Source organism: Aquarana catesbeiana, linkage group LG01 (assembly GCF_042186555.1).
Source record: "Aquarana catesbeiana isolate 2022-GZ linkage group LG01, ASM4218655v1, whole genome shotgun sequence".
Taxonomy (NCBI): Eukaryota; Metazoa; Chordata; class Amphibia; order Anura; family Ranidae; genus Aquarana; species Aquarana catesbeiana.
Window position 1 is genome coordinate 877,864,772 of NC_133324.1, and position 26,856 is coordinate 877,891,627.

General features: G+C 44.1%; 1 protein-coding gene across 9 annotated transcripts in view; it reads right to left on the reverse strand.

Moving 5' to 3' along the window:
* Positions 1-2,290: 2,290 nt before the first annotated feature.
* The window catches only part of JAKMIP1 (janus kinase and microtubule interacting protein 1), a 343,790-nt gene continuing 319,224 nt past the window's right edge, over positions 2,291-26,856 (reverse strand). For 8 of the 9 annotated variants that reach the window (XM_073610383.1, XM_073610357.1, XM_073610340.1 and 5 more), the window contains 2 exons: positions 10,171-10,215; positions 2,291-2,548 (listed from right to left, as the gene is read on the reverse strand). In XM_073610383.1, coding sequence (XP_073466484.1) covers positions 2,516-2,548; positions 10,171-10,215 — 78 coding nt within the window. In that variant the 3' untranslated portion in view covers positions 2,291-2,515. Of the gene's footprint in view, positions 2,549-10,170; positions 10,247-26,856 lie in introns of all 9 variants that reach the window. The other variant, XM_073610363.1, reaches the window with a different exon arrangement.

Consider the following 26,856-nt stretch of genomic DNA (forward strand, 5'->3'; position numbering starts at 1 on the left):
GATACTGACAGATATATTATATATGGTTTTCACATTGCCAATTTGTATCCAATAGGTTGTGAATTTTAAAGTAGGAGCAGCAGACTACTAGTCTTTGAAGAGCAGCGGAGGCCATATTACCCACACTGCCAATTAACTTCCAGAATGAGAAGCACACCCCTTCCACTCTTCAAACAGGTACCCATTTGGTTTAGTCACTTACACCCAGAGTACCTCTAAGCTTGAAGACAGTGCTAGGCTTCCTTTATAGAAAGCCCAGCTTGCTTTGCAAAGAGAGAATTCTACATTAACACTGTATTAAATGTTTATGTATAAAATATACATATAAATGGCAATGTGGCCTCAACCTAGGATGTGAGCACTGCAGCCACAGATGTTAGGAGCTCGGTCTCAGGACACTATGTAGGAACGTTATCCTACTAATTCCTGTGCACCTTCTGCCCAGTTTTAATGCACATGCTTGCATTTTGCTGGTTTTGTTTGGATGTTCCAGATTTCTTATCCTTTAACAAATAAAGTGTTGTGAAGGATTGTTATCAGACTCTCCCTTTAGAAAATGTATGCTTTGGAGCTGTACAGGGTCTTGAGCTGTTGTTGAGGCCGATGTCCCTTGTGTCTATACTAGCGTGGAGGTGGAGGTACTCTTGGGATACGTCTACAGCTGCAGAAATGGCCCTTTACCGGATCAAAATACCTTGTCTAACCAGTTTACCTTTGTTGAAATCCAATGCTGAACATTTGGCTTTAATTACAGCAACAAGAACAGCCCTGACAGGAGTGGTGGTGGCCCCCAAGACTGTGTGGGGGAGTTTGAGTGGAAGATATATGATGTGGAGGTTTGGTGCTCACACATGGACGGTAAAATGGCTACTCTTGAGTGGCAGGTTACAGTGGTGCAGAACCTTGCTGAGTACTTTGAACACTGGTTGAGACTGAAGGTTCTCCAAGTGTACATGAAAGGACCAAGCAATGTTCACCAGATGCCTTTATAGAAAAGCAGCAAATACATTCTCTATAGTTCACCTACACCTCATCCTATGATTTATTTCTCTGTTTCCATTGTGATAATATTATACCATTTGGCCACTGAAGCATGATCTTGTTCTATTCCTCTTTTAAACACAATCAGTGCTCTCAGCCAATGGCTGGAAGTGCTGAACAGAGGTTTCTGGCAGGGGGGCCATCCACCTGTCAGAACACAATAGCTGAGCGGGGAGACCGCTGTACAAATATTAGATTGTTAGTACAGGATCTCCTCCGGAGCTCTTCAGTTTTTTTTTTCCTTCAGCTTGCTGGGTTGAACAAAAAAAGAGTGTTAATATGTACTAGGTTTAAAGTGTTACTAAACCCACAACAGTAAAATCTGTCTGTATATGCAGCATAGCATGCTTGTTATACTCACTGTGGAAATAAAGGGGTTAATCCTCTGCATTGTGTAAAAAGGCTGTTTTATCCTGTATGCATAGATCCTTCCCTCCTGCACTGTCTATCTGGGGAAAGCCAGCTAACACAGGCAGAGTAGCCGACCTGCACCAGCTCAGTTGTATCTTTTATGCTGGAGAGAATATTTACTTGTTCTCAGTGCTAGCCAGGTCACATGATATTGGCATCACACATGTGGGCGTGTATCCAGGCTGAAGTGGAAATCTCCTCCTACCTGAACTCTCAGCACTGGAGAAACTGTGCAGTTTTTCACTGACCGTGGTATACAGATCAGCCAAAAAGGTATAAAGTGGCATTATTTTAATGTAAAAAAGAAAATGTATAAGCTGTGGGCACTGGGGGGGGGGGGGGGGGGGGCAGATGAACTATTTTCATATTACTGGGTTTAGTAACACTTTAAGAAAATTTTCACTTTACTTACTGAATGAGGCAAAGTTCAATTAATCAAATATGTTGGGGCAAAAGTACAATTTTTTTATTTTATTTGCACGTGATTGGGTCTTTTGTTTCGCCTCATTCACTAAGATAATTGAAAATTACATTTACAAAGTGAAAACGACCTTTGAAAGTGTACAGTAAATCAGAATCCTTGTCTGGAATTATGCTACGGGATACCATGTTTAAAAGTTTTCTGTTCATGTAAAAATATTGTTTCTAGTCTCTGATATAACTGAACACAAACCAGAAATAAAATAATTTTAAGGAATCATAGACATAAAATCATCTAAAAATGATACACCTGTTTGTAAACTTGTACATAAAAACTGGGCATTTACGTTAAAAGGGCATCATTTCAAAAGCTAAAAAGAAAGAGATTACACAGGAGATGCAAAAAAGATAAAGAGAATTTAGTGCTATTGTGCATTTATTCATTTTTTTATTTACTATGTTTTCATCCATTTTATTAGAGTCTCTAAATGTCGGGACTATTGCTGTGCAACAAATTTAGTCCAGTTAAAAACTAAATAGGTACAAAACTTATAATTTAAAGAGTTGTCTGGCAGCTCAGGCCAGTCCTGTGATTAAAAAATAAAATAAGATCAGTGTGTCTGTTTTGGCAGTTGCAGAAGAGTCAGATGTTTACCCCATGTGCTCTTTTCAAACCCTGCAATAAAAAAAAAAGAAAAGAAAAGAGATTAGAGAGCTGTAGGAAATATGATATTCCACCTCCTGCCCATATACTGGCAGTATTTTATTGTAAAGCTAAGGAAGGCACAGTGCATAAATGACAAACTTGTTGGTCAGTGGAGAAGGGCCCCCTTGCATTGGTGGTAAGTGGGAAAATGATCCCCTTAGCTAAGTGGTTAATGGGAATAGGACCCCTTAGAATTTTGGTAAGTAAAGAGAAGGCCCCTTATATTGTGAAGAATGACCTTCATGTTTTTCTGAGGAACTAATGGCATAGTCCGTGCCTGTCAGTTGCCCCCTAGGAAAGGCTACGTCGTCATTCCCTAACAGAGAGTTCTGCTGGTCAAACTGTGAGATCTTGGAGAAAAAGGCCTTTAAATTTTGCTTATATAGTATGTTGCAATGGCTTCAGCTGCATGGGCAGTGGTTGGCATAATGACACTTAACAGTAACAACATGCGTATGTACAAAATTAAACTTTATACTTAAACACTTTGCTCCTGAACTGCAAAGATCACTGAATTCTGCTAACATGCTTCTACAGTGGGTGTCCAGGCATTCTTATATTTTGCATGCGTACAATTATATTACTCCAACCATTCTTCACCAGTAGTAAGCGACCAAATTACCTTGACAGGTCTCCTTTTTCCACTTTTTCATATTTGTTTCCAATTAGCAACCAATAAGCTTTCACCTTACTGAAGGCGATTTAGTTGAGAGATTGTTTGTTACTGGTTGTTATAGTCTACAATCTACATCAATTTTTTTTTCACTGTTATTTTAAACCACCCCAACAGTATAAGCACTAGCTCATTTTTACTATCATGCCATCAAGTAGCAGTTAAAGGGTCAGTCCACCCAAGATGCTGAAGAGTTAAACCACCTAACAAATTCTCATATCTCGAGGACTCTGGTGGTGAGATTGAAGGATTAAATAATTGTTTAATATAATGATAAATAAATAATATTTCAGGCTTTAGAGTGCTACTTGTTCTAAGCACATTTGAGAAAGTTATATAGTAAAAGTGAAACTTAAAGTGATTGCAAGGGTTAGTTTTAAAAAAAAAAAATAACAAACATATGATACTTACTTCCACTGTGCAGCTCGTTTTGCACAGAGTGGCCCCGAACCTGCTCTTCTGGGGTCCCTCGGCGGCTCTCGCGGCTCCTCCCCACATGAGATAACCCCCTAGCAAAAGCACTCTCCCGGGGGGTTACCTTGCGAGTGCACTCCTGAGTCCATCATTCGGTGTCCATAGAGTCTGAATGCAGGACGTGGCCCGCCCCCCGCGTCATTGGATTTGATTGACAGCAGTGGGAGCCAATGGCTGCTCTGCTATCAATCTATCCAATCGAGAGCCGAGAACCCCAGGCAGAGAGACAGCGCGTCCCCATGGGTCAAGTTCTAGGGCTCAGGTAAGAAAAACGGGGGGGGCTGGGGGGCCAGTCACTGCCAGGTGTTTTTTCACCTTAATGCATAGAATGCATTAAGGTGAAAAAACACGTAGGTTTACAACCCCTTTAAATGAGGATCTTAGAAAATCAAGAATAGCCTAGCAGCAAGACAACCAAAGGAAGCTGTCTAATGGAAAATTTTAGCTTAAGGCTATTCTATAAGTCATGAATAATTAATATGTTATAAATATGTGTATTGTTATGTTTGGTTAAAGAAAATATGTCATCTAATGCACTTATCATAATATGCATTATATTTGTATCTGATTGGTGGGCAGAAATGGTCCAACCCAACTGCTTTTGAATACTTAACATGATGAACCATGCCCAAAAAACAAGTCTCTGCTCGTCTCTCCAGTGTGTGTGTCTGATAAAGCAGGACATCCAGGGCCCTGAAGTCAAGGTAGATGACAGGGAGACCTATGGTATAATTTAACCCCTACAGTTCAGTGGTGTCAGAAGTGGGATAGGTAGAGCCACTTTTTTTGTTGCCCTCCTATTATGGACTCAAAGTGGGTTAAGAGTTAAAAAGAGGTCTGGATGGCAGCTGTCTAAGTGCATATGTCCTCTCCGGTTGCTCAGGAGGTCTGGTTGGCAGGCTGCCTAGATGCATACTGTGAGTGCCGGTTGCTTCAGAAGTGCTGGACGGATGGCAAGCAACGTTCAATAGGCAGAGGCGTCAGGATATCCAGAGCTGTGGAGCTCATGCAGAATTTATAGCATAGACAAGGGTAAAGGATCCAGGAATCCAGAAGTCTCACTTTCACCCCTTGACGAATATATTTGTATATAGAGTATAAGTGCTTAGTACGCTTGCAGATAGTAATTGTTAAGTTGATGTATTAACTGCTTGCCGTCCAGCTGCCGCAGTTTTACTGCGGCAGAATGGCACGGCTGGGCAAAACGATGTTACTTTACGTCGCTTAGCCTTTTGGCCACCAGGGGCATGCACGCGCCCGCAGTGTGTGCCCAGAGCCGATAGGAGTGCCCAGCAGACGGGATGACCGCCGGACATCCCGCGATCGCTCATAACAGAGCGAGAATCGGGGTCTGTGTGTGTAAACACACAAATCCTGGTCCTTTTAGGGGAGTAGAGACAGATCGTGTGTTCATACTATGAACACCAATCTCTCTCTCCTTCTAAACAGTCCCATCCCCCCTAAAGTTAGAACACACCTAGGGAACACGGTTAACCCCTTGATCGCCCCAGAGCTATTAACTGCAACCATATTTGAAAACAGTCCCCCCATTTTCGGGGGCTCAAATGTAATTTGACAAATGAATATAATCATAAATAAAATGTTAATTTTTAATATTTTGTTGAGAATTCTTTACTGGCAATGACTGCCTGAAGTCTGGAACCCATGGATATTACCAAAGACTGGGGTTTCTCTTTTCTGATGCTTTGCTAGGCTCTAACTGCAGCTGTCTTCAGTTGTTCTTTGTTTGCGGGTCTTTCTGCCTTTAGTTTTGCCTTCAGCAAGTGAAATGCATGCTCAATTGGGTTGAGATCAGGTGATTGACTGGGACATTGCAGAATATTCCACTTATTTTTCTTCAAAATTTCCTGGGTTGCTTTTGCAGTGTGTTTTGGATCATTGTCCATCTATACTGTAAAGCGCCGTCCAATCAACTTTGCTGTATTTGGCTGAATCTGGGTTGACAGTATATCTCTAAACACTGCATAATTCATCCGGCTGCTTCTGTCTTCTGTCACATCATCAATACACACCAATGACCCAGTGCCACTGGAAGCCATGCATGCCCATGCCATCACACTGCCTCCACCATGTTTTACAGATGATGTCATGTGCTTTGGATCATGAGCTGTTTCAAGCCTTCTCCACACTTTTTTCTTTTCGTCATTCTGGTACAGATGAATCTTAGTTTCATCCGTCCAAAGAATGCTTTTCCAGAACTGGTCTGGCTTTTTTAGATGTTTTTTTTATAAAGTCTAATCTGGCTTTACTATTCTTCAGGCTTATGTATGGTTTGCACCTTGTGGTGAACCCTCTGTATTTGCTCTTGTGAAGTCTTCTCTTGATTGTAGACTTTGACAATGATACGCCCACCACCTGGAAAGTGTTATTCACTTGTCTAGATGTTGTAAATAAGTTTTTCTTTACCATAGAGAGGATTCTGCAATCATCCACCACTTCTGTCTTCCGTGGACGTCCAGGCCTTTTTATGTTGCTGAGCTTACCAGTGCGCATTCTTTTTTCCTCAGAATGTACCAAACTGTTGATTTGGCCACTCCTAATGTTGCTGCTATCTCTCAGATGGATTTGTTTCATTTTTGAAGTCTTACAATGGCCTGTTTCACTTGCATGGATAGCTTCTTGAACACATGATGTAGGTTCACAGCAATAGATTCCAAATGCAAATACCACATTTAGAATCAACTTCAGACATTTTACCTCCTTAATTGATGAAGAAATAATGAAGGAGTAGTCCACACCTGGCCATGAAACAGCTTTTGATTCAATTGTCCAATTACTTTTGGTCCCTTGAAAAAAGGGGGATGGGTATTTTTAAGAGCTGTAATTCCTAAACTCTTCCTCCGATTTGGATGTACATACCCTCAAATTAAACCTGATATAACTTTAGCTTGAATATGTTTTGGTAAATACCTAAAAAAACTAAAAAAAATGTTCCTATGTATATATATATGGACCTAACTGTATATATACTTATCAAGATGGACCAATTAATTTATAGGAAAGTAATATAGGATGAAGCATAGTGGAAACAGGATTCATAATTGTCACTGTTGTGACAAAAGGGTGATTGTGAAGGGTTAAATAATTGTTTTATATAATGATGAATAATATTTCAGGCTGTAGCGTGCTACTTTAAGTTCTGTTTTGAAGCTGTTTGTTCTAAGCACATTTGAGAAAGTTATATAGTAAAAGTGAGGAACTTATAAATTCAAGAATAGCCTAGCAGCGAGGCAAACTAGAGGAAGCTGTCTAATGGAAAATTTTAGCTATAAGTCATGAATAATTAATATGTTATAATATGTGTATTGTTATGATTGGTTAAAGGAAACAGGTCATCTAATGAACTTATCATAATATGCATTATATTTGTATCTGATTAGTGGGCAGAAATGGTCCAACCCACCTGCTTTTGAATACTTAACATAATGAGCCACGCCCAATAAACAAGTCATTGCTCATCACTCCAGTGTGTGTGTTTGATTAAGCAGGACTTCCAGGGCTCTGAAGTCAAGGTAGATGAAGGGGATGGTAGAATTTAACCCCTACAGAGATGTCTGCACTTAGGTTCCGGAGTCTACCTACCAGAGCCATTACAAAGGGTTTCACTATCCCTGGGACCAATTTGTTTTCAGGGGATAGCACCAAGGACAAGGTTATAATTGCAGTCAGGTCTGTATTTTATTATTTTTAAAACAACTGATCTATTTGTACATTGGATATAATGTACATTATATACGGCATCTCACAAAAGTGAGTACACACCTCACATTTTTGTAAATATTTTATTATATCTGTTCATGTGACAACACCGAAGAAATTACACTTTGCTAAAATGTAAAGTAGTGAGTGTACAGCTTGTATAACAGTGAAAATTTGCTGTCCCCTTAAAATAACTCAACACACAGCCATGTCTAAACCGCTGGCAAAAAAAGAGAGTAAGTGAAAATGTCCAAATTGGGACCAAAGTGTCAATATTTTGTGTGGCCATCATTATTTTCCAGCACTGCCTTAACCCTTTTAGGCATGGAGTTCATCAGAGCTTCACAGGTTGCCACTGGAGTCCTCTTCCACCCTTCCATGATGACATCACGGAGCTGGTGGATGTTAGAGACACAGGTTGCCACTGGAATCCTCTTCCACTCCTCCATGATGACATCACGGAGCTGATGGATGTTAGAGACCTTGCACTCCTCCACCTTCCATTTGAAGATGCCCCACAGATTCTCAAAGGGGTTTAGGTCTGGAGACATGCTTGGCCATCCCATCACCTTTACCCTCAGCTTCTTTAGCAATGCAGTAGTCGTCTAGGAGGTGTGTTTGGGGTCATTATTCATGTTGGAATACTGCCCTGCGGCCCAGTCTCCGAAGGGAGGGGATCATGCTCTGCTTCAGTATGTCACAGTACCTGTTGGCATTCATGGTTCCCTCAATGAACTGTAGCTCCCCAGTGGCGGCAGCACTTATGTAGCCCCAGACCATGACACTCCCACCACCATGCTTGACTGTAGGCAAGACACACTTGTCTTTGTACTCTTAACCTGGTTGCCACCACACACACTTGACACCATTTGAACCAACTAAGCTTATCTTGGTCTCATCAGACCACAGGACATGGTTCTAGTAATCCATGTCCTTAGTCTGCTTGTCTTCAGCAAACAGTTTGCGGGCTTTCTTGTGCATCATCTTTAGAAGAGGCTTCCCTCTGGGACAACAGCCATGCAGCCCAATTTGATGCAGTGTGCGGAGTATTGTCTGAGCACTGACAGGCTGACCCCCCTACCCCTTCAGCCTTTACAGCAATGCTGGCAGCACTCATACGTTTATTTCCCAAAGACAACCTCTGGATATGACGCTGAGCATGTGCCCTCAACTTCTTTGGTCGACCATGGCGAGCTGAGTGGAAACTGTCCTGTTGGAAACTGAGCTGCAGTACGGTGGGCAAGACCATACAGCGGCTTAACAGGACAGTTTTCACTCAGAACACCAGGACAGAGAGTTTGGGATGGAGGAACTTGACTAGCCTGCACAGAGTCCTAACCTCAACCTGATAGAACACCTTTGGGATGAATTAGAGTGGAGACTGCGAGCCAGGCCTTCTTGTCCAACATCAGTGCCTGACCTCACAAATGCGCTTCTGGAAGAATGGTCAAACATTCCCATAAATACACTCCTAAACCTTGTGGACAGCCTTCCCAGAAGAGTTGAAGCCGTTAAGGCTGCAAAGTGTGGGCCAACCAAATATTGAACCCTACGGACTAATGCCCCGTATACACGGTCGGATTTTCCGATGGAAAATGTCCGATCGGAGCGTGTTGTCGGAAATTCCGACCGTGTGTGGGCTCCATCGGACATTTTCCATCGGATTTTCCGACACACAAAGTTGGAGAGCAGGAGATAAAATTTTCCGACAAAAAATCCGTTGTCGGAAATTCCGATCGTGTGTACACAAATCCGACGGACAAAGTGCCACGCATGCTCAGAATAAATAAAGAGATGAAAGCTATTGGCCACTGCCCGTTTATAGTCCTGACGTACATGTTTTACGTCACCTCGTTTAAAACGATCGGATTTTCCGACAACTTTGTGTGACCATGTGTATGCAAGACAAGTTTGAGTCAACATCTGTCGGAAAAAATCCTAGGATTTTGTTGTCGGAATGTCCGAACAAAGTCTGACCGTGTGTACGGGGCATAAGACAGGGATGCCATTAAAGTCAGGCGTCCCAATACTTTTGGTACTATAGTGTGTAAATATATATATGTATGTATGTATGTATGTATGTGTGTGTGTGTGTGTGTAGATAGATAGAGATAAAAAAAACATCTAAAAATTCTGCAAGTGATTCAGCCCGTCATACATCTTCTAGAAATTAAAAATCATCTTTGGGTGGACTACCCTTTTAAGTAAACCTTAGGCCAAAAATATTGTTTGTTTATTTTTGATAGAGAAGGGAATGTTTTATTCCCCTCTCAGCTTTTTTATTGGCATCTGCGTACCTGGAGAAGATTTGCCTTCACTTCCGGTTCTAAGTCGCATAAGGAAGCTGTGAGAAATCTTTTTTTAAACAGCTGTCACTGGAGCAAGTGCCCCTGTTGGAGGATTTTCCCTTATTTTCAGTCCCAATTACTGTGGTCACCAGGTCAAATAGAGAGGGTAAACCTCCCCTGTAGGAACACCGACAGCTATAAAAACCTGACAGATCCAATAAACTTTCCCATTTTAATTGAAAACTAAAAAAAATGTGTTTAGCTACACTTTAAAGAGAATTTCAGATGCATTGTATATAATCAATATGTTTACATCAATTCCACAAGTATCAAAGAGCATCATTTATCTAAATAGCTCTTCTGCTATCAATAGTGCAAAGTAGATGGCGCAGGAATCAGTAAGTATCAAATAAAAATAATGTTCAGTAAATACCAACCATCTTTGTTTGCTGGAATAGATCGTTAAGGCCACAGAATGAATGCTAGTGAGAAAAACAAAAAAAGGAACAAAAACTATAAAATAAGATCAAAACAAAACAGAAAAAAGAAAAAAGAAAAAAATCCAGTGAGAAGCAGAGAAGTAAGTTTCATAGCTTTGTACAATATTTCTACAAGAATAACATCATTCATACACCAAACATACTAGGAACAACATGATCGTCTGACATAGCGATTGATTTAAATGTGCTATTTGATCACTTAACTTGTGCGTTTCAAATTATGATCAGTAAGGAAAATTCAATTCAGTTTAAGGAAATTTTCTTTTTCTCACTTATGATGTTGTTAGGGCACTATCACACTGAGGCGGTGGGGGTGTCGTTTTAGCCGCGCTTTTCGGCTGTTAGTGGGGCACTTTTAACCCCCGCTAGCGGCCGATAAAGGGTTAAAAGTGCCTGCAAAGCACCACTGCCGAAGCCGAAACGCTTTACAGGCATTTCAATAGCAGGGGTGGTTTAGGAGCGCTGTATACAGCGCTCCTAAACCACCCCAAAGATGCTGCTTGTAGGACTTTTTAAGTGTGTATCTGGTGTTGACTGCACTACCATTTAAAACAATCTACATAAACATCAGTGATTTTCATTAACTGTTAATATCACCACTAAAATCTACCATTCTAAAAAACATATATAAATTGAAATGTATAAAGTCCAGTTTAAATTCACTTGTGCTGATAAAAGCGTGGGTCCCTGAGTGGGCTCTCCATTGCCGTTGTGCTGTTGTAGTGCTCAAGTTTCTCCTTAGTGCTTAAAGTGACTTTCAGTGCCAACACCACCACCGCATATAAATTGGCCACTCACCAGATACAAATACATACAAGCCCTCAGTTCATTAAGGGATAACCAATCCACTTTAAGCTGTCACCAATGCCGTTTTGCACGTCAATCCATCCTCATAGAAAACAAATAGCATTCATAGTGCAATATGCTAAAACCATTTATTAAAGATCAAGTTTTCAACTTTTCAACTTGTTCCGCACGCCGGCGAACGAGATAGACGGCAACCCTTACCATCCATTCAAACTGCTGGATAAGCTTGGTGCTGGCTCATGGGCCCCGGCAACATGTGAGTTGTATAGCCTTTGTTTTTACTTGATCTTTAATAAATGGTTTTAGCATATTGCACTATGAATGCCATTTGTTTTCTATGAGGATGGATTGATGTGCAAAACGGCATTGGTGACAGCTTAAAGCGGATTGGTTATCCCTTAATGAACTGAGGGCTTGTATGTATTTGTATTTGGTGAGTGGCCAATTTATATGCGGTGGTGGTGTTGGCACTGAAAGTCACTTTAAGCACTAAGGAGAAACTAGAGCACTACAACAGCACAACGGCAGTGGAGAGCCCACTCAGGGACCCAAGCTTTTATCAGCACAAGTGAATTTAAACTGGACTTTATACATTTCAATTTATATATGTTTTTTAGAACGGTAGATTTGAGTGGTGATATTAACAGTTAATGAAAATCACTGATGTATATGTAGTTTAAATGGTAGCGCAGTCAACACCAGATATACACTTATTTTACACATTTTTTCATAAGCTGGAGGAATAGTTTTTTTGACTGCAGCAACCAGGGTTTTTTTTTTATTTTTTAAGTTTTTCATTTTTATTTAACACTTATGTTAATTCTTTGATTATTGAATTTCACATTGCAGCACATACAAAATAGTGCGCTGGTGGCACACATATTACATATTGCAGGACTTTTTGTAGCGTCCTGCAAGCACATTGCTCCAGTGTGAAAGCACTCGGGCCTTCCCACTGGAGTGACAGGAGAGGCGCTTTACAGGCGCTTTGCGGGCGCTATTTTTAGCACTAAAATGTTTGTAAAGCACCTCAGTATGAAAGTGGCCTAAGCAACAAAAAATTATCTAGAACTACCATATGGGCCTACAAGCCTCTCACCCGTCCAGAGTCTGGTGATATAATAATGAATAAATACCAATATTTAAACACAACTAGTTAGACTACAATGGACTATGTCATTTGAGAGGGCCCCCCCCTTACTTCAGGGTCCCCAGAGAGCCCCCCTCTTACATCAGGGTCCCCAGAGAGCTCCCCCTTACATCAGGGTCCCCAGAGAGCCCCCCTTACATCAGGGTCCCCAGAGAACCCTCTCCTTACATTGGGGTTCCCAGAGAGCCCCTTCCTTACATTAGGATCCCCAGAGAGCCCCCCTTACATCAGGGCCCCCAGAGAGCCTTCCTTACATCAGGATCCCCAGAGAGCCTCCCCTTACATCAGGGTCCCCAGAGAGCCCCTCCTTACATCAGAGTCCCCAGAGAGCCTTCCTTACATCAGGGTCCACAGAGAGCTCCCCCTTACATCAGGGTCCCCAGAAAGCCCCTCCTTATATCAGGGTCCCCAGAGAGCCCCCCCTTACATCAGGGTCCCCAGAGAGCCCCCCCTTACATCAGGGTCCCCAGAGGGCCCCTCCTTACATCAGAGTCCCCAGAGAGCCTTTCTTACATCAGGGTCCCCAGAAAGCCCCCCTTACATCAGGGTACCCAGAGGGCCTCCTTACTTTAGGGTCCCCAGAGAGCCCCCCTTACATCAGGACCCCCAACACATCTCTGGAGGTGGGAGGCGGTGATCGGCAGATTGGCAGAACGACTCACTGAAGAGTGAAGCCGATACAAGCTCAGGTCAGAAGCCCATCCCATCTCCACTGTAAACATTCAGAGAGAGAGATACAAGCCCCAGGGAGATCCCGCAGCTCGCGGGCACCACAGAGCTGCTGATCGTCGCCTCCTCCCTCCCCATCTACATCTTAAACTGACAGCCAGGGGTGCAGGGGGAGATGCCAAGTGCGACTGCATGACCTATATAGTTCCGCCATTGGTTCCAGAGATGCAACAGAAAGTTAGAGGCAATCTCTGAAAGAGGAATTTCCATCTTAGACAGCTGGCGTCCCTAGTAGCAGATTTCTCCTCATCTCTTGTTCTGTGGGCAACTCTAACTCACCCCCACCCCAAGTTTTTGCCTAGAGATACACTTCAAGGCAAGCCATAGATTCATTGATTTTCCATCCTTCCACCAAAGGTGCAAGGAAAGAAATTCACTTGATACCCCCATCAGCACAGTCAGTGTTGATGGGGGGATGCCTCCCGCAGCGCTATTATTTTCTGCCAGCAGGGGGCAAAGGGAGCCTTCCCAGCGGAAGAATATGATTACTGCTAGTGGCTCTAGCTGCTGGCAGTAATCGCATGTATAAAAATCTGACAGGCTGGTTGTACCCAAGTCCATCGATGTATCAACTTGTGTACAATTAACCTGCCCATACATGGATTGAAATTCGGCCAGTCCCTGCTGAACCGGCCAAATTTTGATCAACGTTTATGGAAAAATTACCCCTGAATCTGATTCTGTGGTTTCCATGACAGCTTTGACTTGGTAATCACATAGCTTTGGCTATCCATTTAAAAATGGCACAGAAAATTCAAACTGGCATTAAAAAAAACAAAACTAAAAAACATGGAAATAAAAGATTTAAGTTTGAATTCCAGTAAAGGCAAATATTGTCTAAATACAAGAGTCATATGTATTCTTACTTGTTTGTGAGTGTAATTCAGCGTAAAAACTTGGTCTTTGAGCAGGAGTTTCCTGTAATAAAGACCAATCACTGCTGCTCTCTCTCTTTGTGCAGGGTGACTGATCTTGTATCCGCCCCCTCCTGTAGTTTCTTGCAGGCAGCCTGTGGTGGGTGGGGCTTGCTGGGTCCCACCCACAGTTCTGCTCATACAGGGGGTGGGTGTATGTGCTGATGTTGGGTGGGGAATGCCTCTGCCGCTGATTGGCATAGTAAAGTGGCAGCTTCCTGGCGGGCTCGCTCATGTGGGTTCAGACTATGATCTAAACGCACTTGAGCTCATCTGCACCTTTCTTGTCTCTAGACCAGAGTTCTCTAAGCCTTCTAAACAAAGGGCCAGTTTACTGTCCTTCAGAATTTAGGGGGGCCAGACTGTGACCAGTGGTAGTAAACCATGCCCCATCTTTGGTATTAGGGAGAGAAATAGTGTGCCATTGTTGGGTGTCAGTGGGAGTAATTTTGTCCCATTGTTGTTGCTAGCAGCAGGAATTATGCCCCATTGCTGGTGTCAGTAGCAAGAATAATGTCTCAAGGGCCAGATAAGGCAAGCAAAGGGCCACATCTGGCCCCTGGGTCACAGTATGGAAACCATTGCTCTAGAACAGGGCTCTCCAAACTTTCTAAGCAAAGGGCCAGTTTACTGTCCTACGGACATTAGGGGGTCCAGACTGTGGTCATCAGGAGTAGAAAAAGACCCTGCATCAGTGGAAATAAACAATGCCCCATCTTTGGTGTCCGTGAGTGTCATTGTGCCCCATTGGTGTTATTGGACCCCATTGGGAGGAACTGTGCCCCAGTGTTGGTGTCACAGTATACATTGTACAAATAATTATTTGATCCCCAGCATATTTTGTAAGTTTGCCCAATTACAAAGAAATGAAGGGTCTATATTTATCATAGGTGTATTTTAAATGAGAGAGACAGAATATCAACCAAAATTACAGAAAAAACACCATACAAATGTTATAAATTGAGTTGCAGTTCAGTGAGTAAAATAACTATTTGATCCCCAAGCAAAACCTGATTTAGTACTTGGTGGAGTAACCTTGGTGGAGTAACCCTTGTTGACAAGCACACAGGTAAGAAATTTCTTGTAGATGGTGACCAGGTTTGCACACAGGAGGGATTTTGGATCACTCCTCTTTACAGATATTCTCTAAATCCTTAAGGTTTCTTGGCTATCGCTTGGCAACTTGAAATTTTTTTTTTTTTTTTTTTTTTTTTTTAGAAATGCTCTTTATTGAAAAAGTTTATGGTTAAGAAGTACAAAACAGAGCCGCAGGGGCATACCCCGGCTAACTGGTGCACACAGCCATGTGCATAACAAAGTACAACTTAAAACACTAATCAAAAAACAAAAAAATAAAACCCATATACACCACTCAGGTTACATATGGTAGGCTCATAATAAACAGTAGTGTTTCTTGGAGGACTTTTGCTGTCCCCTGGCTACCAGAACCGGACATTGAAGGAGTTGTAAATAAAGTATGGATACATTGATTTTAGGGCCCACACCACCACTCACATATCCTAGGTAAAGATCTCAGTTTCCTAGAGAGAAAAGGAGATATCCGGGAGATCTAACTAGAGTTATCTACTAGGTTCTGATCATCTACCGTGGAGTCTGAGTCTGTCCAAAAGTGCCAAACTTTTTTGTATTTATTGGGACATCCTCTGGAAAAGTATGTTGCCTTATTCAGGGGTATCACAGCATTGACTGACTGCTTCCATGCTGATAAGGTAGGGGGCCTAGCTGACCTTCATTAAAGTACTATGCCCTTCCTAGTATAAAATAGAAGGATGCCAGTGTCTCCACCAGTCCAAGGAGGCAGACACTGATCGTCAGAGGAATAGGTATAGTAGATAATCCATGAATGAATTGGGTCACCTCCCACCAATAAGCCTGAATTAGTGGACAATCCCAAAATATATGTGAGAAGCCTGCAGGAGTATCAGAGCATTTCCAGCAGTTAGCGGATGAGGTTGGATATATGCGGTGCAGGCGTTGTGGAGTGTAGTAAATCCTGTGTAAAATTTTTAATTGAATCAGCTTGTCTCTAGTCTAAACCAATGGCTGAAGTGGATAATCCCACATGTCTTCCCAATCTTTGCTGTCCAGTTCCTGTACCTTCGCCCGCCACAAACCACGCAGACCATCCAGTACAACCTAAATGGAGGGCAGCATTGCTCGGTATATCTGGGATAATGGCTTTGAGAGATTAACATCTCCCAAAAGAGCCTCCAGGTCCTCCTGTTCCAGTCGAAGCTGGAGAAATATGAATTGTGTATCAAAGGCATGGCGGAGCTGCAGGAACCTGAAAAAGAAAGAGTTCAGGAGTTGGAATTTATTTTTCAGTCTGTCAAATGTGAATAGCCCAGACCCATCACATATGTCCATCAGATATTTAATGCCTTTGCGAGCCCACAGCCCTGGGTCCTGTAATGAGTGAAATTCTTGTAACCTGGGGTTGCACAAATAAGGTGTGTTGGGGGACCAGCAGGCTTTTACCTGGTTGGGTTTAATCACCACTATGTGCCATTCTTTGATAACAGCCTTCATAGCAAGAGTTAAGGGTGTATAGGAACCCCCCGACCCCCTATATAATGCGTTGCTAAGGGCCTCAAAGAATCCCAAATGTGCTGCTTCTAGAACTACCGATGCATTGTCCGAGACAAGCCAATTGTGACTGCCACAAAAAAAAGACTATTATTGAGTCTAATTGTTGGAAAATGGTCTTTGGTATCCACACCGGAGAATGCCTAAGGTTGTATAACAAGGCTGGTAGTATTTTCATCTCTATTAAATACATTTTTGCTATGAGAAATAGTGGGAGATACGACCAGGCCTTCAACTTCTGTTTACACCATTGTAGTACTGGGGACAAATTAAGTTTACTGAAGTCGTGGACATTGGAGGAAATATTGATTCCGAAATATCTGATGGTGGTTGCCCATTGCAAAGACGAGGTAGGGTCAATTAGGTTCTTTGTCCCTGGATCTATGGGTAGAATAAGTGATTTGCTCCAGTTAGTTTTGAGACCAGAAAGAGCCGCGAAGGGGCCCAAAAGCTGAAGCACAGTGGAAAGTGAGGGGCCAGGGTCCCGCCAGTAGAGGATCAAGTTGTCAGCATATAATGCCAGTTTTTTGACAATGGATCCTACATAGATCCCGGACACCCCGCTTGACTTCTGCAAGGCCTCAGCCAAAGGCTCCATTACCAAGGCAAACAATGCAGAGGAAAGGGGACACCCCCTGCCCCGTCCCCCTTTTGATTGGGAAGGAGGGTGAGAGTCAGCCATTCAGTTTGATACTGGCAACCGGGGCCATGTAAAGTAAGCCAATCCACTTCCTAAATATGGGGCCAGAGCTTTCCAGAACCTGCATAATATATGGCCATCTGACTGTGTCAAAAGCCTTTTTGATGTCGAGGGCTACCAAGACTCGAGAGGCATTGTCCTCGGGTGGGAGCCCGAGGTGTGCAAAGACTTGCCTAATATTAATATCTGTGGACTTGCCAGGCATGAAGCCAGTTTGACCTATATTGACAAGGGACGGCAGTACCTTCATAATTCTATTGGCCAGCACTTTAGTAAGGATCTTAATTTTTACCCGGTTTGGGTAGCAGTACTATGTGTGCCTGATACATACTGTCAGGTAGCCTCCCAGATTCCAAGCATTCTGTGAATAATTGCGTTTGGGAACTAGTAAAGCAGCATGGGTTTTATACCATTCTCCTGGCAGCTCATGAGGTCCCGGGGGTTTTTTATTTGGTAGGGAGTAAATTGCATCCTCTATCTCTTGACACATTACAGGCTTATCCAGAGCATCCCTGTCCTCCTCAGAGAGAAGGGGCAGGCAGATCCCTCCCTCCCCAGCTCCTCAAACATGGACTCAACTGGGTTAGAGTGCAGATCATCATACAATTGACTATAAAAAAGGTGAAATTCATTCAATATACCCTCTGGATCTGTAACTTGAGTGCCCCCAGATGTCCAAATCCTGGGGATCACCGTTTGGCAAGCAGGTTCTGCCACCAGGTTGGCTAGCAATTTGCCATTTTTATCCCTTGATTCAAAAAGTTTGGCTACAAATTTCCGAGCATAAGACTGCACTAATGAGGTATAATGGAGTTTCAATTCTCTCCATGCCCAAGCTAAATTGGAATACGTTTTGGGTGTTGGGTTCACTGTGAAAGATGCCATTGCCGCAGCTTCACCCTTTTCCAGTTGAATGGTCTGTGCAGCAAAGTCCTCCCTCACTGCCTTAATAGAGGAGACATACTCCCCGTGGGTGTGAGCCTTACCTGCTTCCTAAACCATGTCAAGAAAAGTAGACCCTTCCAGTATTTCAAAAGCTTGGGACCCACCAACTCCTGAACTTGAGATTTGTCTATCCAATGTGATGTCAGCCTTCAATATCTCGGCTCAAGAGAGGTGCCCAGTGTCAGGCACAATTCTAGCAGGGAATGGTCTGAAAGACCTACTGGGAGGTAAGAGACCGCCCCCACACGGGACAGAGTGGAAGCAATCCCAAACAACAAGACTATGTGGGAGCCCGAATTATGCGCAGCTGAAACATGGGAATAAGTCCTGTCCTCCAGATGTTTCCTCCTCCAAATCTCTTGAAGATCCAGAGTGTCTGCCTACATGGCTAAGTCAGGGTGGGCAAATCTAAGGGGGTTAGAAGTATCCTTAGCGTGATCCAAAACGGCCTTAAAGTCCCCTCCAATTATAATTTTATGGAGTTGGAGAGGGGCCAAGTTAGCAAGAATTGAATATAAGATGGTGCAGTCAAACGGAGGAGGGATATATACAATTAACCATTGCCCAACGCTGGGCACACATTTCAAGAATCAGAATGACATATCGTCCCCCTGGGTCAGTGAAGACTTGTTCCACCGAAAAGGGGAGCAATTTGTTCAACAGAATGGTCACCCCCCCTCGCAAAGGAGGAGTATGTGGCATGAAACCCTTGTTCAACCCATGCCCTCTTGAGAGTTAGAATTTTACTACCCGTTAAGTGGGTTTCTTGCAGAAAGAAAATATGGGGTTTATGTGACTGCAGAAATTTAAACAACAAGGACGCGTTCAAAGCTATAATATTCCAAGAAAGTAACTTTAAATCTATACCCATTGATAACAAGATGGTTTCAGGGACAGAGTAGGCCCATAACTAGGAGCGCCTCGCCCGAGAGCCAGTATTGATTGGAGTCCAGAAGCCAGAACTGTGAAATGGTCCTGGAGAAAGAAACATATTCCAGCAAGAAAAACAATGCAAATCCTGAGCAAGTGTAATAGCCAACTGAACATTATATTCAACATCCTACTGCTCGACATAACCCCAACTATCGCCAAGCAGCTTTACTCCCAAGAACTTGATAGCAGAAATCGCCCACTTGAGGCTCAAAGTTCAAGGGTAGATACCAGGTGGTAACTGGCCTGTAACAGCAGGCGAGAATGATGGGACATGTATCCCCTCACATGAGGGGAGGGCCGGGCGCTCCAGAAGTACCGATGCGAGAACAGTTTTGTAGAGACATTGCGTTACTCCATTCAGTGGCAGTTCAGAAGAGCCAGGGTCAAATATGATCATGAATAAACAATGCCATTAACAGGGGGGCGAAGTCTCCGGATATCAGTAAAGGTCTTGTGTCTTCTCTGCAGCTCCGCTGAGAAATCTTGGCAGAAGTGCAGCATGGTATGCTCATAGGTAGGGATGAGCTTGATGTTTGGGTCGAACATACGTTTGAATTGACCATCGGGTGTTCACCCGTTCGCCAAAGAGCGAACATTATGGGCCGCTGGCGGGAAATTCGAGCGCCGCGGAATGCCCCATAATGCACTGCGAGATCGCAGTGCATTGCTGTATGATGATTGGCCAAAGCATGCACCTGACCTGCATGCTTTGGCCAATCCCAGTGCCTTTGGCCAATCATGGCTCAGGGGGACTAAGGCCACGCGCCACACTATATAAGGCTGCCTACACAGCGGCCCTGTGTAGTGTTGGTTGGTGTGGAGTGGACAGAGAGTTAGCTTGATTAAGATGGCGGGTTATTCAGTTAGTGGCAGTGGCATTCTGTGGTGTACTGTTTCTAATACACTTCAGGTGGTGTATTAATATATATATATATATATATATATATACATACATACACACACACACACACACACACAGTCTCGTGTGTATATAATATATATATATATATATATATATATATACTACTCACCCCCCTAAGGTCAATACTTTCTAGAGCCACCTTTTGCGGCTATCACAGCTCCAAGTCACTTTGGATAAGTCTCTATGAGCTTGCCACATCTTACCACTGGGATTTTTGCCCATTCCTCTTTGCAAAACTGCTCCAGCTCTTTCAAGTTGAATGGTTTGTGCTTGTGAACAGCAATCTTTAAGTCTGACCACAGATTTTCTATTGGATTGAGGTCTGGGCTTTGACTAGGCCATTCGAACACATTTACATGTTTCCCCTTAAACCACTCAAGTGTTGATTTAGCAGTGTGTTTGGGGTCATTGTCCTGCTGGAAGGTGAACCTCCATCCTAGCCTCAAATCACACACAGAGTGGTACAGGTATTGCTCAAGAATATCCCTGTATTTAGCACATCCATCTTTCCCTCAACTCTGACCACTTTCCCAGTCCCGACTGCTGAAAAACATCCCCAACGGCATGATGCTGCCATGGTGTTCTTTGGGTGATGTGATGTTTTGAGTTTGCGCCAGACATAGCATTTTCTTTAATGGCCAAAAAGTTCAATTTTAGTCTCATCAGACCAGAGCACTTTCCTCCATACATTTTGGGAGTCTCCGACATGCCTTTTCGCAAACTCAAAACGTGCCACTTTGTTTTTTTGCTGAAAGTAATGGCTTTCTTCTGGCCACTCTGCCATAAATCCCAACTCTATGGAGCGTACAGCTTATTGTCGTCCTATGTACAGATACTCCAGTCTCTGCTGTGGAACTCTGCAGCTCCTCCAGGGTTACCCTAGGTCTCTGTGCTGCCCCTCTGATTAACACCCTCCTTGCCCGGTCCGTGAGTTTTGGTGTGCGGCCGTCTCTTGGCAGGTTTGCTGTTGTGCCATGTTCTTTCCGTTTAGTTATGATAGATTTGATGGTGCTCCTGGGATCATCAAAGATTTGGATATTTTTTTATAACCTAACTCTGACTTGTACTTCTCAACAAAATTGTCCCTTGTTTGGAGAGTTCCTTGGTCTTCATGGCAGTGTTTGGTTAGTGGTGCCTCGTGCTTAGGTGTTGCAGCCTCTGGGGCTTTTCAAAAAGGTGTGTATATGTAATGACAGATCATGTGACACTAAAGGCCCATACACACACGATAGGACTTTTTGACAACAAACATGCAAATTAGCTGTTTTAAGGCAACATCCTACCGTGTGTACGCTCCATCAGACAAACTTTTTTGGTTTTCATTTGACAAATGTTGGCTGTGCAAACAGACAAACTTTCCAGCAACAAAAGTACTATGGTGGAAAATCCTATCGTGTGTACACAAGTCCATAGGACTTTAGTCCAAAGTACAAACAGGCATGCTCAGAACCAATGCAAAAGATCAGACAAAAATACAGAAGTTGACCAAAGGGTGGCGGTAAAGAGCTGAAAAAACACATGATTTGGTGAAAGTTGGCTGAAAAAGTCCTGCCGTGTGTATGCTTAATTAGTTTACAGCCGACACCCTTTGTACAAAAATCCACGGGAAAGTTTGTACAAAGTCCTATCGTGTGTATGGGCCTTTAGACTGCACACAGGTGGACATCATTTCACTAATTATGTGACTTCTGAAGGTAATTGGCTGCACCAGAGCTTTTTATCGTCTCATAACAAAGGGGGTGAATACATACGCACATGCCAATTATCATTTTTTTATTTCTGAAAAATAGTTTTATTTATATATTTTTCTAATTTTACTTCACCAACTTAGACTATTGTGTTCTGATCCATCACATATAATTCAGATTAAAAAAAACATTGAACTAAAGGCTGTAATACTTTTGCAAGGCACACATATACATTATATATTACTCTGCATTTAGCGTATCTACAGTGCATTCTGTGGTATACTGTTTCTAATGCACTTCAGGTGGTGATATATATATATATATATATATCTATATCTATATAGATATAGATATAGATATAGATATATATATATATATATATTGCGGGGTGATTAGCTCGTGGGGATCACCTTTTCTTGAAATGAAGGTCAGCGTACAGGCAGTTTCTTTAAAATCTGGCGGGTTGCTAGCTTTATTTACAGGTGGTTTGCAAAGTCATAAAAATAAACAAAACAGTAAAACAAATCCTTGCTGTCCAGCGCTAAACTAAACAGTAAAGTGCTCTCTATACGGTGTGGGGCTGGTCCCCATCACCCACAAAACAAGGAGGTAAAGCAAACCTTTGTTTTCAATCCAAAACAGGGCTTCTCTCTCTCAGATTCCCTTCTGAGACTCAGGACAGAGCACTGCGGTGCTCTCTGCCTGGTCATTTAAAGTCCACCTGAGTATGAACTCAAGTGGACCAGAAGACCCAGACCGGAACCAAGCCTGCCACAGAGGCTGGAAAAATCTGGGCCGGATTCCGTTTCAGTCTCTGAAAATAGAACAAATGCGAGGTGAAATATACCGATAATCGTTGACCTCACCTCGCATATCCTACCCCTCTGCTCAAGCCCCCGCGGCTGAGCAATTGTCCCAAACATACAGTGTATGCGGGAGAGGGCATCTGCATTGTTTTGGAGCTTGCCCAGCCTATGCTCTACTGTAAATTTAAAGGGCTGTAAAGCCAGGTAAAGCCAGGAACCACTTTGTCACGTGGCCATTTTTCTCTCTGTTGTCACACATCCACTTTAGGGGAGTATGGTGGGTGACCAGCTTAAATGACCTCCCCAACAAGTAATACTTCAGGGAGTCTAAGACCCTTTTAATAGCGAGACACTCCTTTTCGATAATGGCATAGTTTTTTTCATGCCTGTTCAGTTTCCGGCTCAGGTATACAACTGGGTGTTCCTCACCATTTCTGTTCTGGGATAGTACAGCCCCTAGTCCCACCTCAGAGGTGTCCGTCTGTACCACAAACTCCTTTGTGAAGTCTACGGTCAGTAGCACCGGTAGTACACAAAGGGCCTGCTTTAATTTCTGGAATGCCTCCTCGGCTTCAGGGTTCCATTTAACCATAACCGACCCTCTACCCTTCGTCAGGTCGGTCAGAGGGGCGGCCATGGTGGCAAAGTTGGGTATAAACCGTCTGTAATACCCCGTAATGCCCAGGAAGGCCCGAGCTTGTTTTTTGTTTACCAGTTGAATTGCCTCAACCTTATTGGTCTGAGGCTTGACCAGTCCTCGGCCAATAACATACCCAAGGTATTTGGCCTCCTCCAGGCCTATGGGACACTTTTTTGGGTTGGTCGTGAGACCTGCTTACCTAAGGAAATCTACCACTGCTTGTACTCGGAGCAGGTGCTATTCCCAATCTGGGCTGTGGATGATGACATTGTCCAAATAAGCAGCTGCATACGGGCGATGGGGTCTCAAAATTTTGTCCATCATTTGCTGGAATGATGCAGGGGCTCCATGCAGACCAAAAGGCATCCGCTTGTACAGAAACAAGCCCTCAGGAGTGGAAAAGGCCGTCATCTCCTTGGCCGATTCAGTTAGCGGTATTTGCCAATAGCCTTTCGTTAGGTCTAGGGTTATGTAGCGAGCCTGTCCCAACCTGTCCACGAGTTTGTCGACCCAAGGCATCGGGTATGCATAGAATTTAGACACACTGTTGAGTTTCCTAAAGTCATTACAAAACCTGATAGTGCCATCAGGTTTTGGGACGAGCACTATGGGGCTCGCCCACTCACTGTGGGACTCTTCGATCACGTCCAACTCTAACATATTTTTGATTTCCTTTGCGACTGCCTCTCGCCTGGCCACCTATATGGCTTTACATTTACGTGAACCCCGGGTTCCGTCACTATGTCATGCTGGATCACATTGGTCAGTCCAGGTAAGGGGGAGAAAAAGTCTGTATTTTTGTACACAAACGCCCGAATGTCACTTTGTTGTGCCACGGACAGGGAATCTATTATGGGGACGTCAGGTGTTACTGGTACCCGGTCTGTGGGAGGTGGGGATGGGGCCAATAAATTCTCTCTGTCCTTCCAGGGCTTTAAGAGATTCACATGATAAATTTGGTGTGATTTCCTTTTCCTTGACTGGTAGATTTTGTAGTTTACCTCCCCCACCCTTTCAACAACCTCAAAGGGACCCTGCCACTTGGCTAGGAATTTGCTTTCCACCGTGGGCACCAGTACCAACACTCCGTCCCCGGGGCTGAAAGTACGGACCTTGGCACCCCGATCATAGACCCTCCACTGAGCCTCCTGGGCTCGCTCCATATGTTCTCGTACCAGGGGCAGGACAGCTGCGATTCGATCCTGCATCAAGGAGACATGCTCTATGATGCTTCTATATGGGATGGCCTCTCCTTCCCACGTTTCTTTGGAGACATCTAGTAGCCCCCTGGGATGTCTACCATACAAGAGCTCAAAGGGGGGAATAGCCTGTGGACGCCAGCGGTACCTCATGTATGGCAAACATGAGATAAGGTAGCAAAAAATCCCAGTTTCTCCCATCTTTGCCGACCACCTTTTTCAGCATACTTTTCAAAGTTTTATTAAATCTTTCAACAAGACCATCTGTTTGGGGGTGGTAGACAGAGGTGCGGAGATGGGAGATTTTATATAGCTTACACAGTTCCTTGGTAACCCTAGATATAAATGGGGTGCCCGATCGGTTAAGACATCTTTTGGGATCCCCACTCGACTAAACACCTGGACTAGCTCCTTGGCGATAGCTTTAGCCGAGGTGTTATGCAAGGGAATGGCCTCAGGATAGCGCATCGCATAGTCCAGGATTACCAAAATATGCTGGTGACCCCGGGCAGACTTCATTACCGGCCCCACCAGGTCCATGCCAATTCTCTCAAACGGGACCTCGATTTTTGGTAGAGGAAGAAGGGGACTGCGAAAATGTGGCGACAGTGCCGACATTTGGCACTCAGGGCACGATTCACGGTAATCCCTGACATCTGCATACAACCCCGGCCAGAAAAATGGGCGATTCTCTCCACCACCCTACGGAAGGGTTTGGGAACCAGTAGCTGTGCTACCATGTCCTCTCCCCGTTTTACCACCTGATACAGTAAGTGGTTTTTAAGGGCCATGTAGGGGAGAGACACCCCCAATTAGGATCCACTGGTTCCCCATCCACCATCTTAACATTTTCTCTGGCTCTCATAAGGGTGGCATCTCGGAGTTGCCCGGTACAGAAATCCTCTCTTCTGACCTCTAAGTCGGGTACCAGATTCTGGCTACTCTCATTGTCAGGGTCAGAGGTGTTCTCCTGTTCATTACCCTCGGGCTGGGAGCTAGCGTCCAGGTCCTCCGGCTCCCAAGCCATGACAGGAAAAGGAAGAGGATCTCCAGCTTCCTTGATTCCACAAACAGCATCCCCTTCCTTTTGGAAAAAAGGGTCTGGTGAAAGTTCCCGTGTTTCCCCAGCAGGGGGAGCTCTAGCTACTAGCCCCCCTTTGCTCTCCCATAAATTCCAAAAATGAGGAAAATCACTCCCCACTAAAGCCTCATGAAGCAGCAAAGGTACCACCGCTGTCTGGTAGTCTCGAGTGTCCCCATGGATGCAAATTACCCCAATAGTACTGGGGTGTAGTTTTATGGGGTTTTACACAATCATCCCTGACTAGGGTCACCACACTACCAGAGTCTAGCAGGGCTGTGAGTGGCTTCCCATCCACTGAAATAACACACATTTGTTTTTCAATGCGAGTCTGACATGATGCAGTACATGCGACCTGTGCAAACAGAGACATGCGTCTTTTCATATAAGCATAATCGCATTGCATAGGTTCATCATTTATAGAACAGTTTGTAGCAATATGCCCTAATGCATGGCAACGAAAACACCGTATATGCTCTACCCTCAGTCCACTTAATGGTCCCAAAGACCTTCCTGGCTTCTTTGGCCAGTCTCCAGGTCTAGGACCCACAGTCTCATCAGCTGTAACAGTCTTATCTAACTTCCCCATGCCCTTGAACCCCGGAACAGTCTTAGCAGAAAGGCTGGGTGATCTTGTACCCCTAGACACACGGAAGATGGGTTCACCAAGTCCTCAGTAGCAATGTATCTCTCCACTAGGTCCACCAACTGGGTTGCAGTTTTGGGTTCCCCCTGTCCGCCCCACTTCCTCAGAGCAGCAGGGAGCGCACTCATGTACCAGTCCATCACCACACACTCCACGATCTGAGGGCCTGTCAAGGTCTCCGGCTGCAACCACTTCCTGGTGAGTTGGACCAGGCTGAACATTTAAGAACGGCTGGCTGGTTGCTGGAGTAGGTCCACTGATGCACGCGCTGGGCCCGGACTGCCATAGTGACACCCAGGCATGCGAGTATCTCTGACTTCAGAGTCTCAAAGTCCTGGGCCTTATCGGGTTCCAGATCAAAATAGGCCTTTTGAGGTCTACCTGTCAGAAATGGTGTCAGCAGACCCGCCAACTGTTCTTTTGGCCATCCTTCGCGGACAGCAACTCTCTCAAAAGTCGCAAGGTATGCTTCAACATCATCAACAGGTGTCATTTTCTGTAAGTGGTAGGAGGCACGTACCATCTTTGGTTCTGCTGGCACAGGAGGTGGGGACCCCTTTTTCAGTTCCACTAGAGCCTCTGTGAACTGCCGGTTCATCTCCTGCTGGGCCGCCTTTTGTGCTGCAGCGATCGCCTTTTGTGCTGCAGCGGCCTCTGCGACTTGGCGGTTGGTTTCCCGCTGAGCTGCATTGGCCTGTAGCAGGGCTTTTATCATTTCCTCCATCTTCAGAAATTGCCCGCTGAATCCACCACGTGTGGGGTGATTAGCTTGTGGGGATCACCTTTTCTTGAAATGAAGGTCAGCGTACAGGCAGTTTCTTTAAAAACTGGTGGGTTGCCAGCTTTATTTACAGGT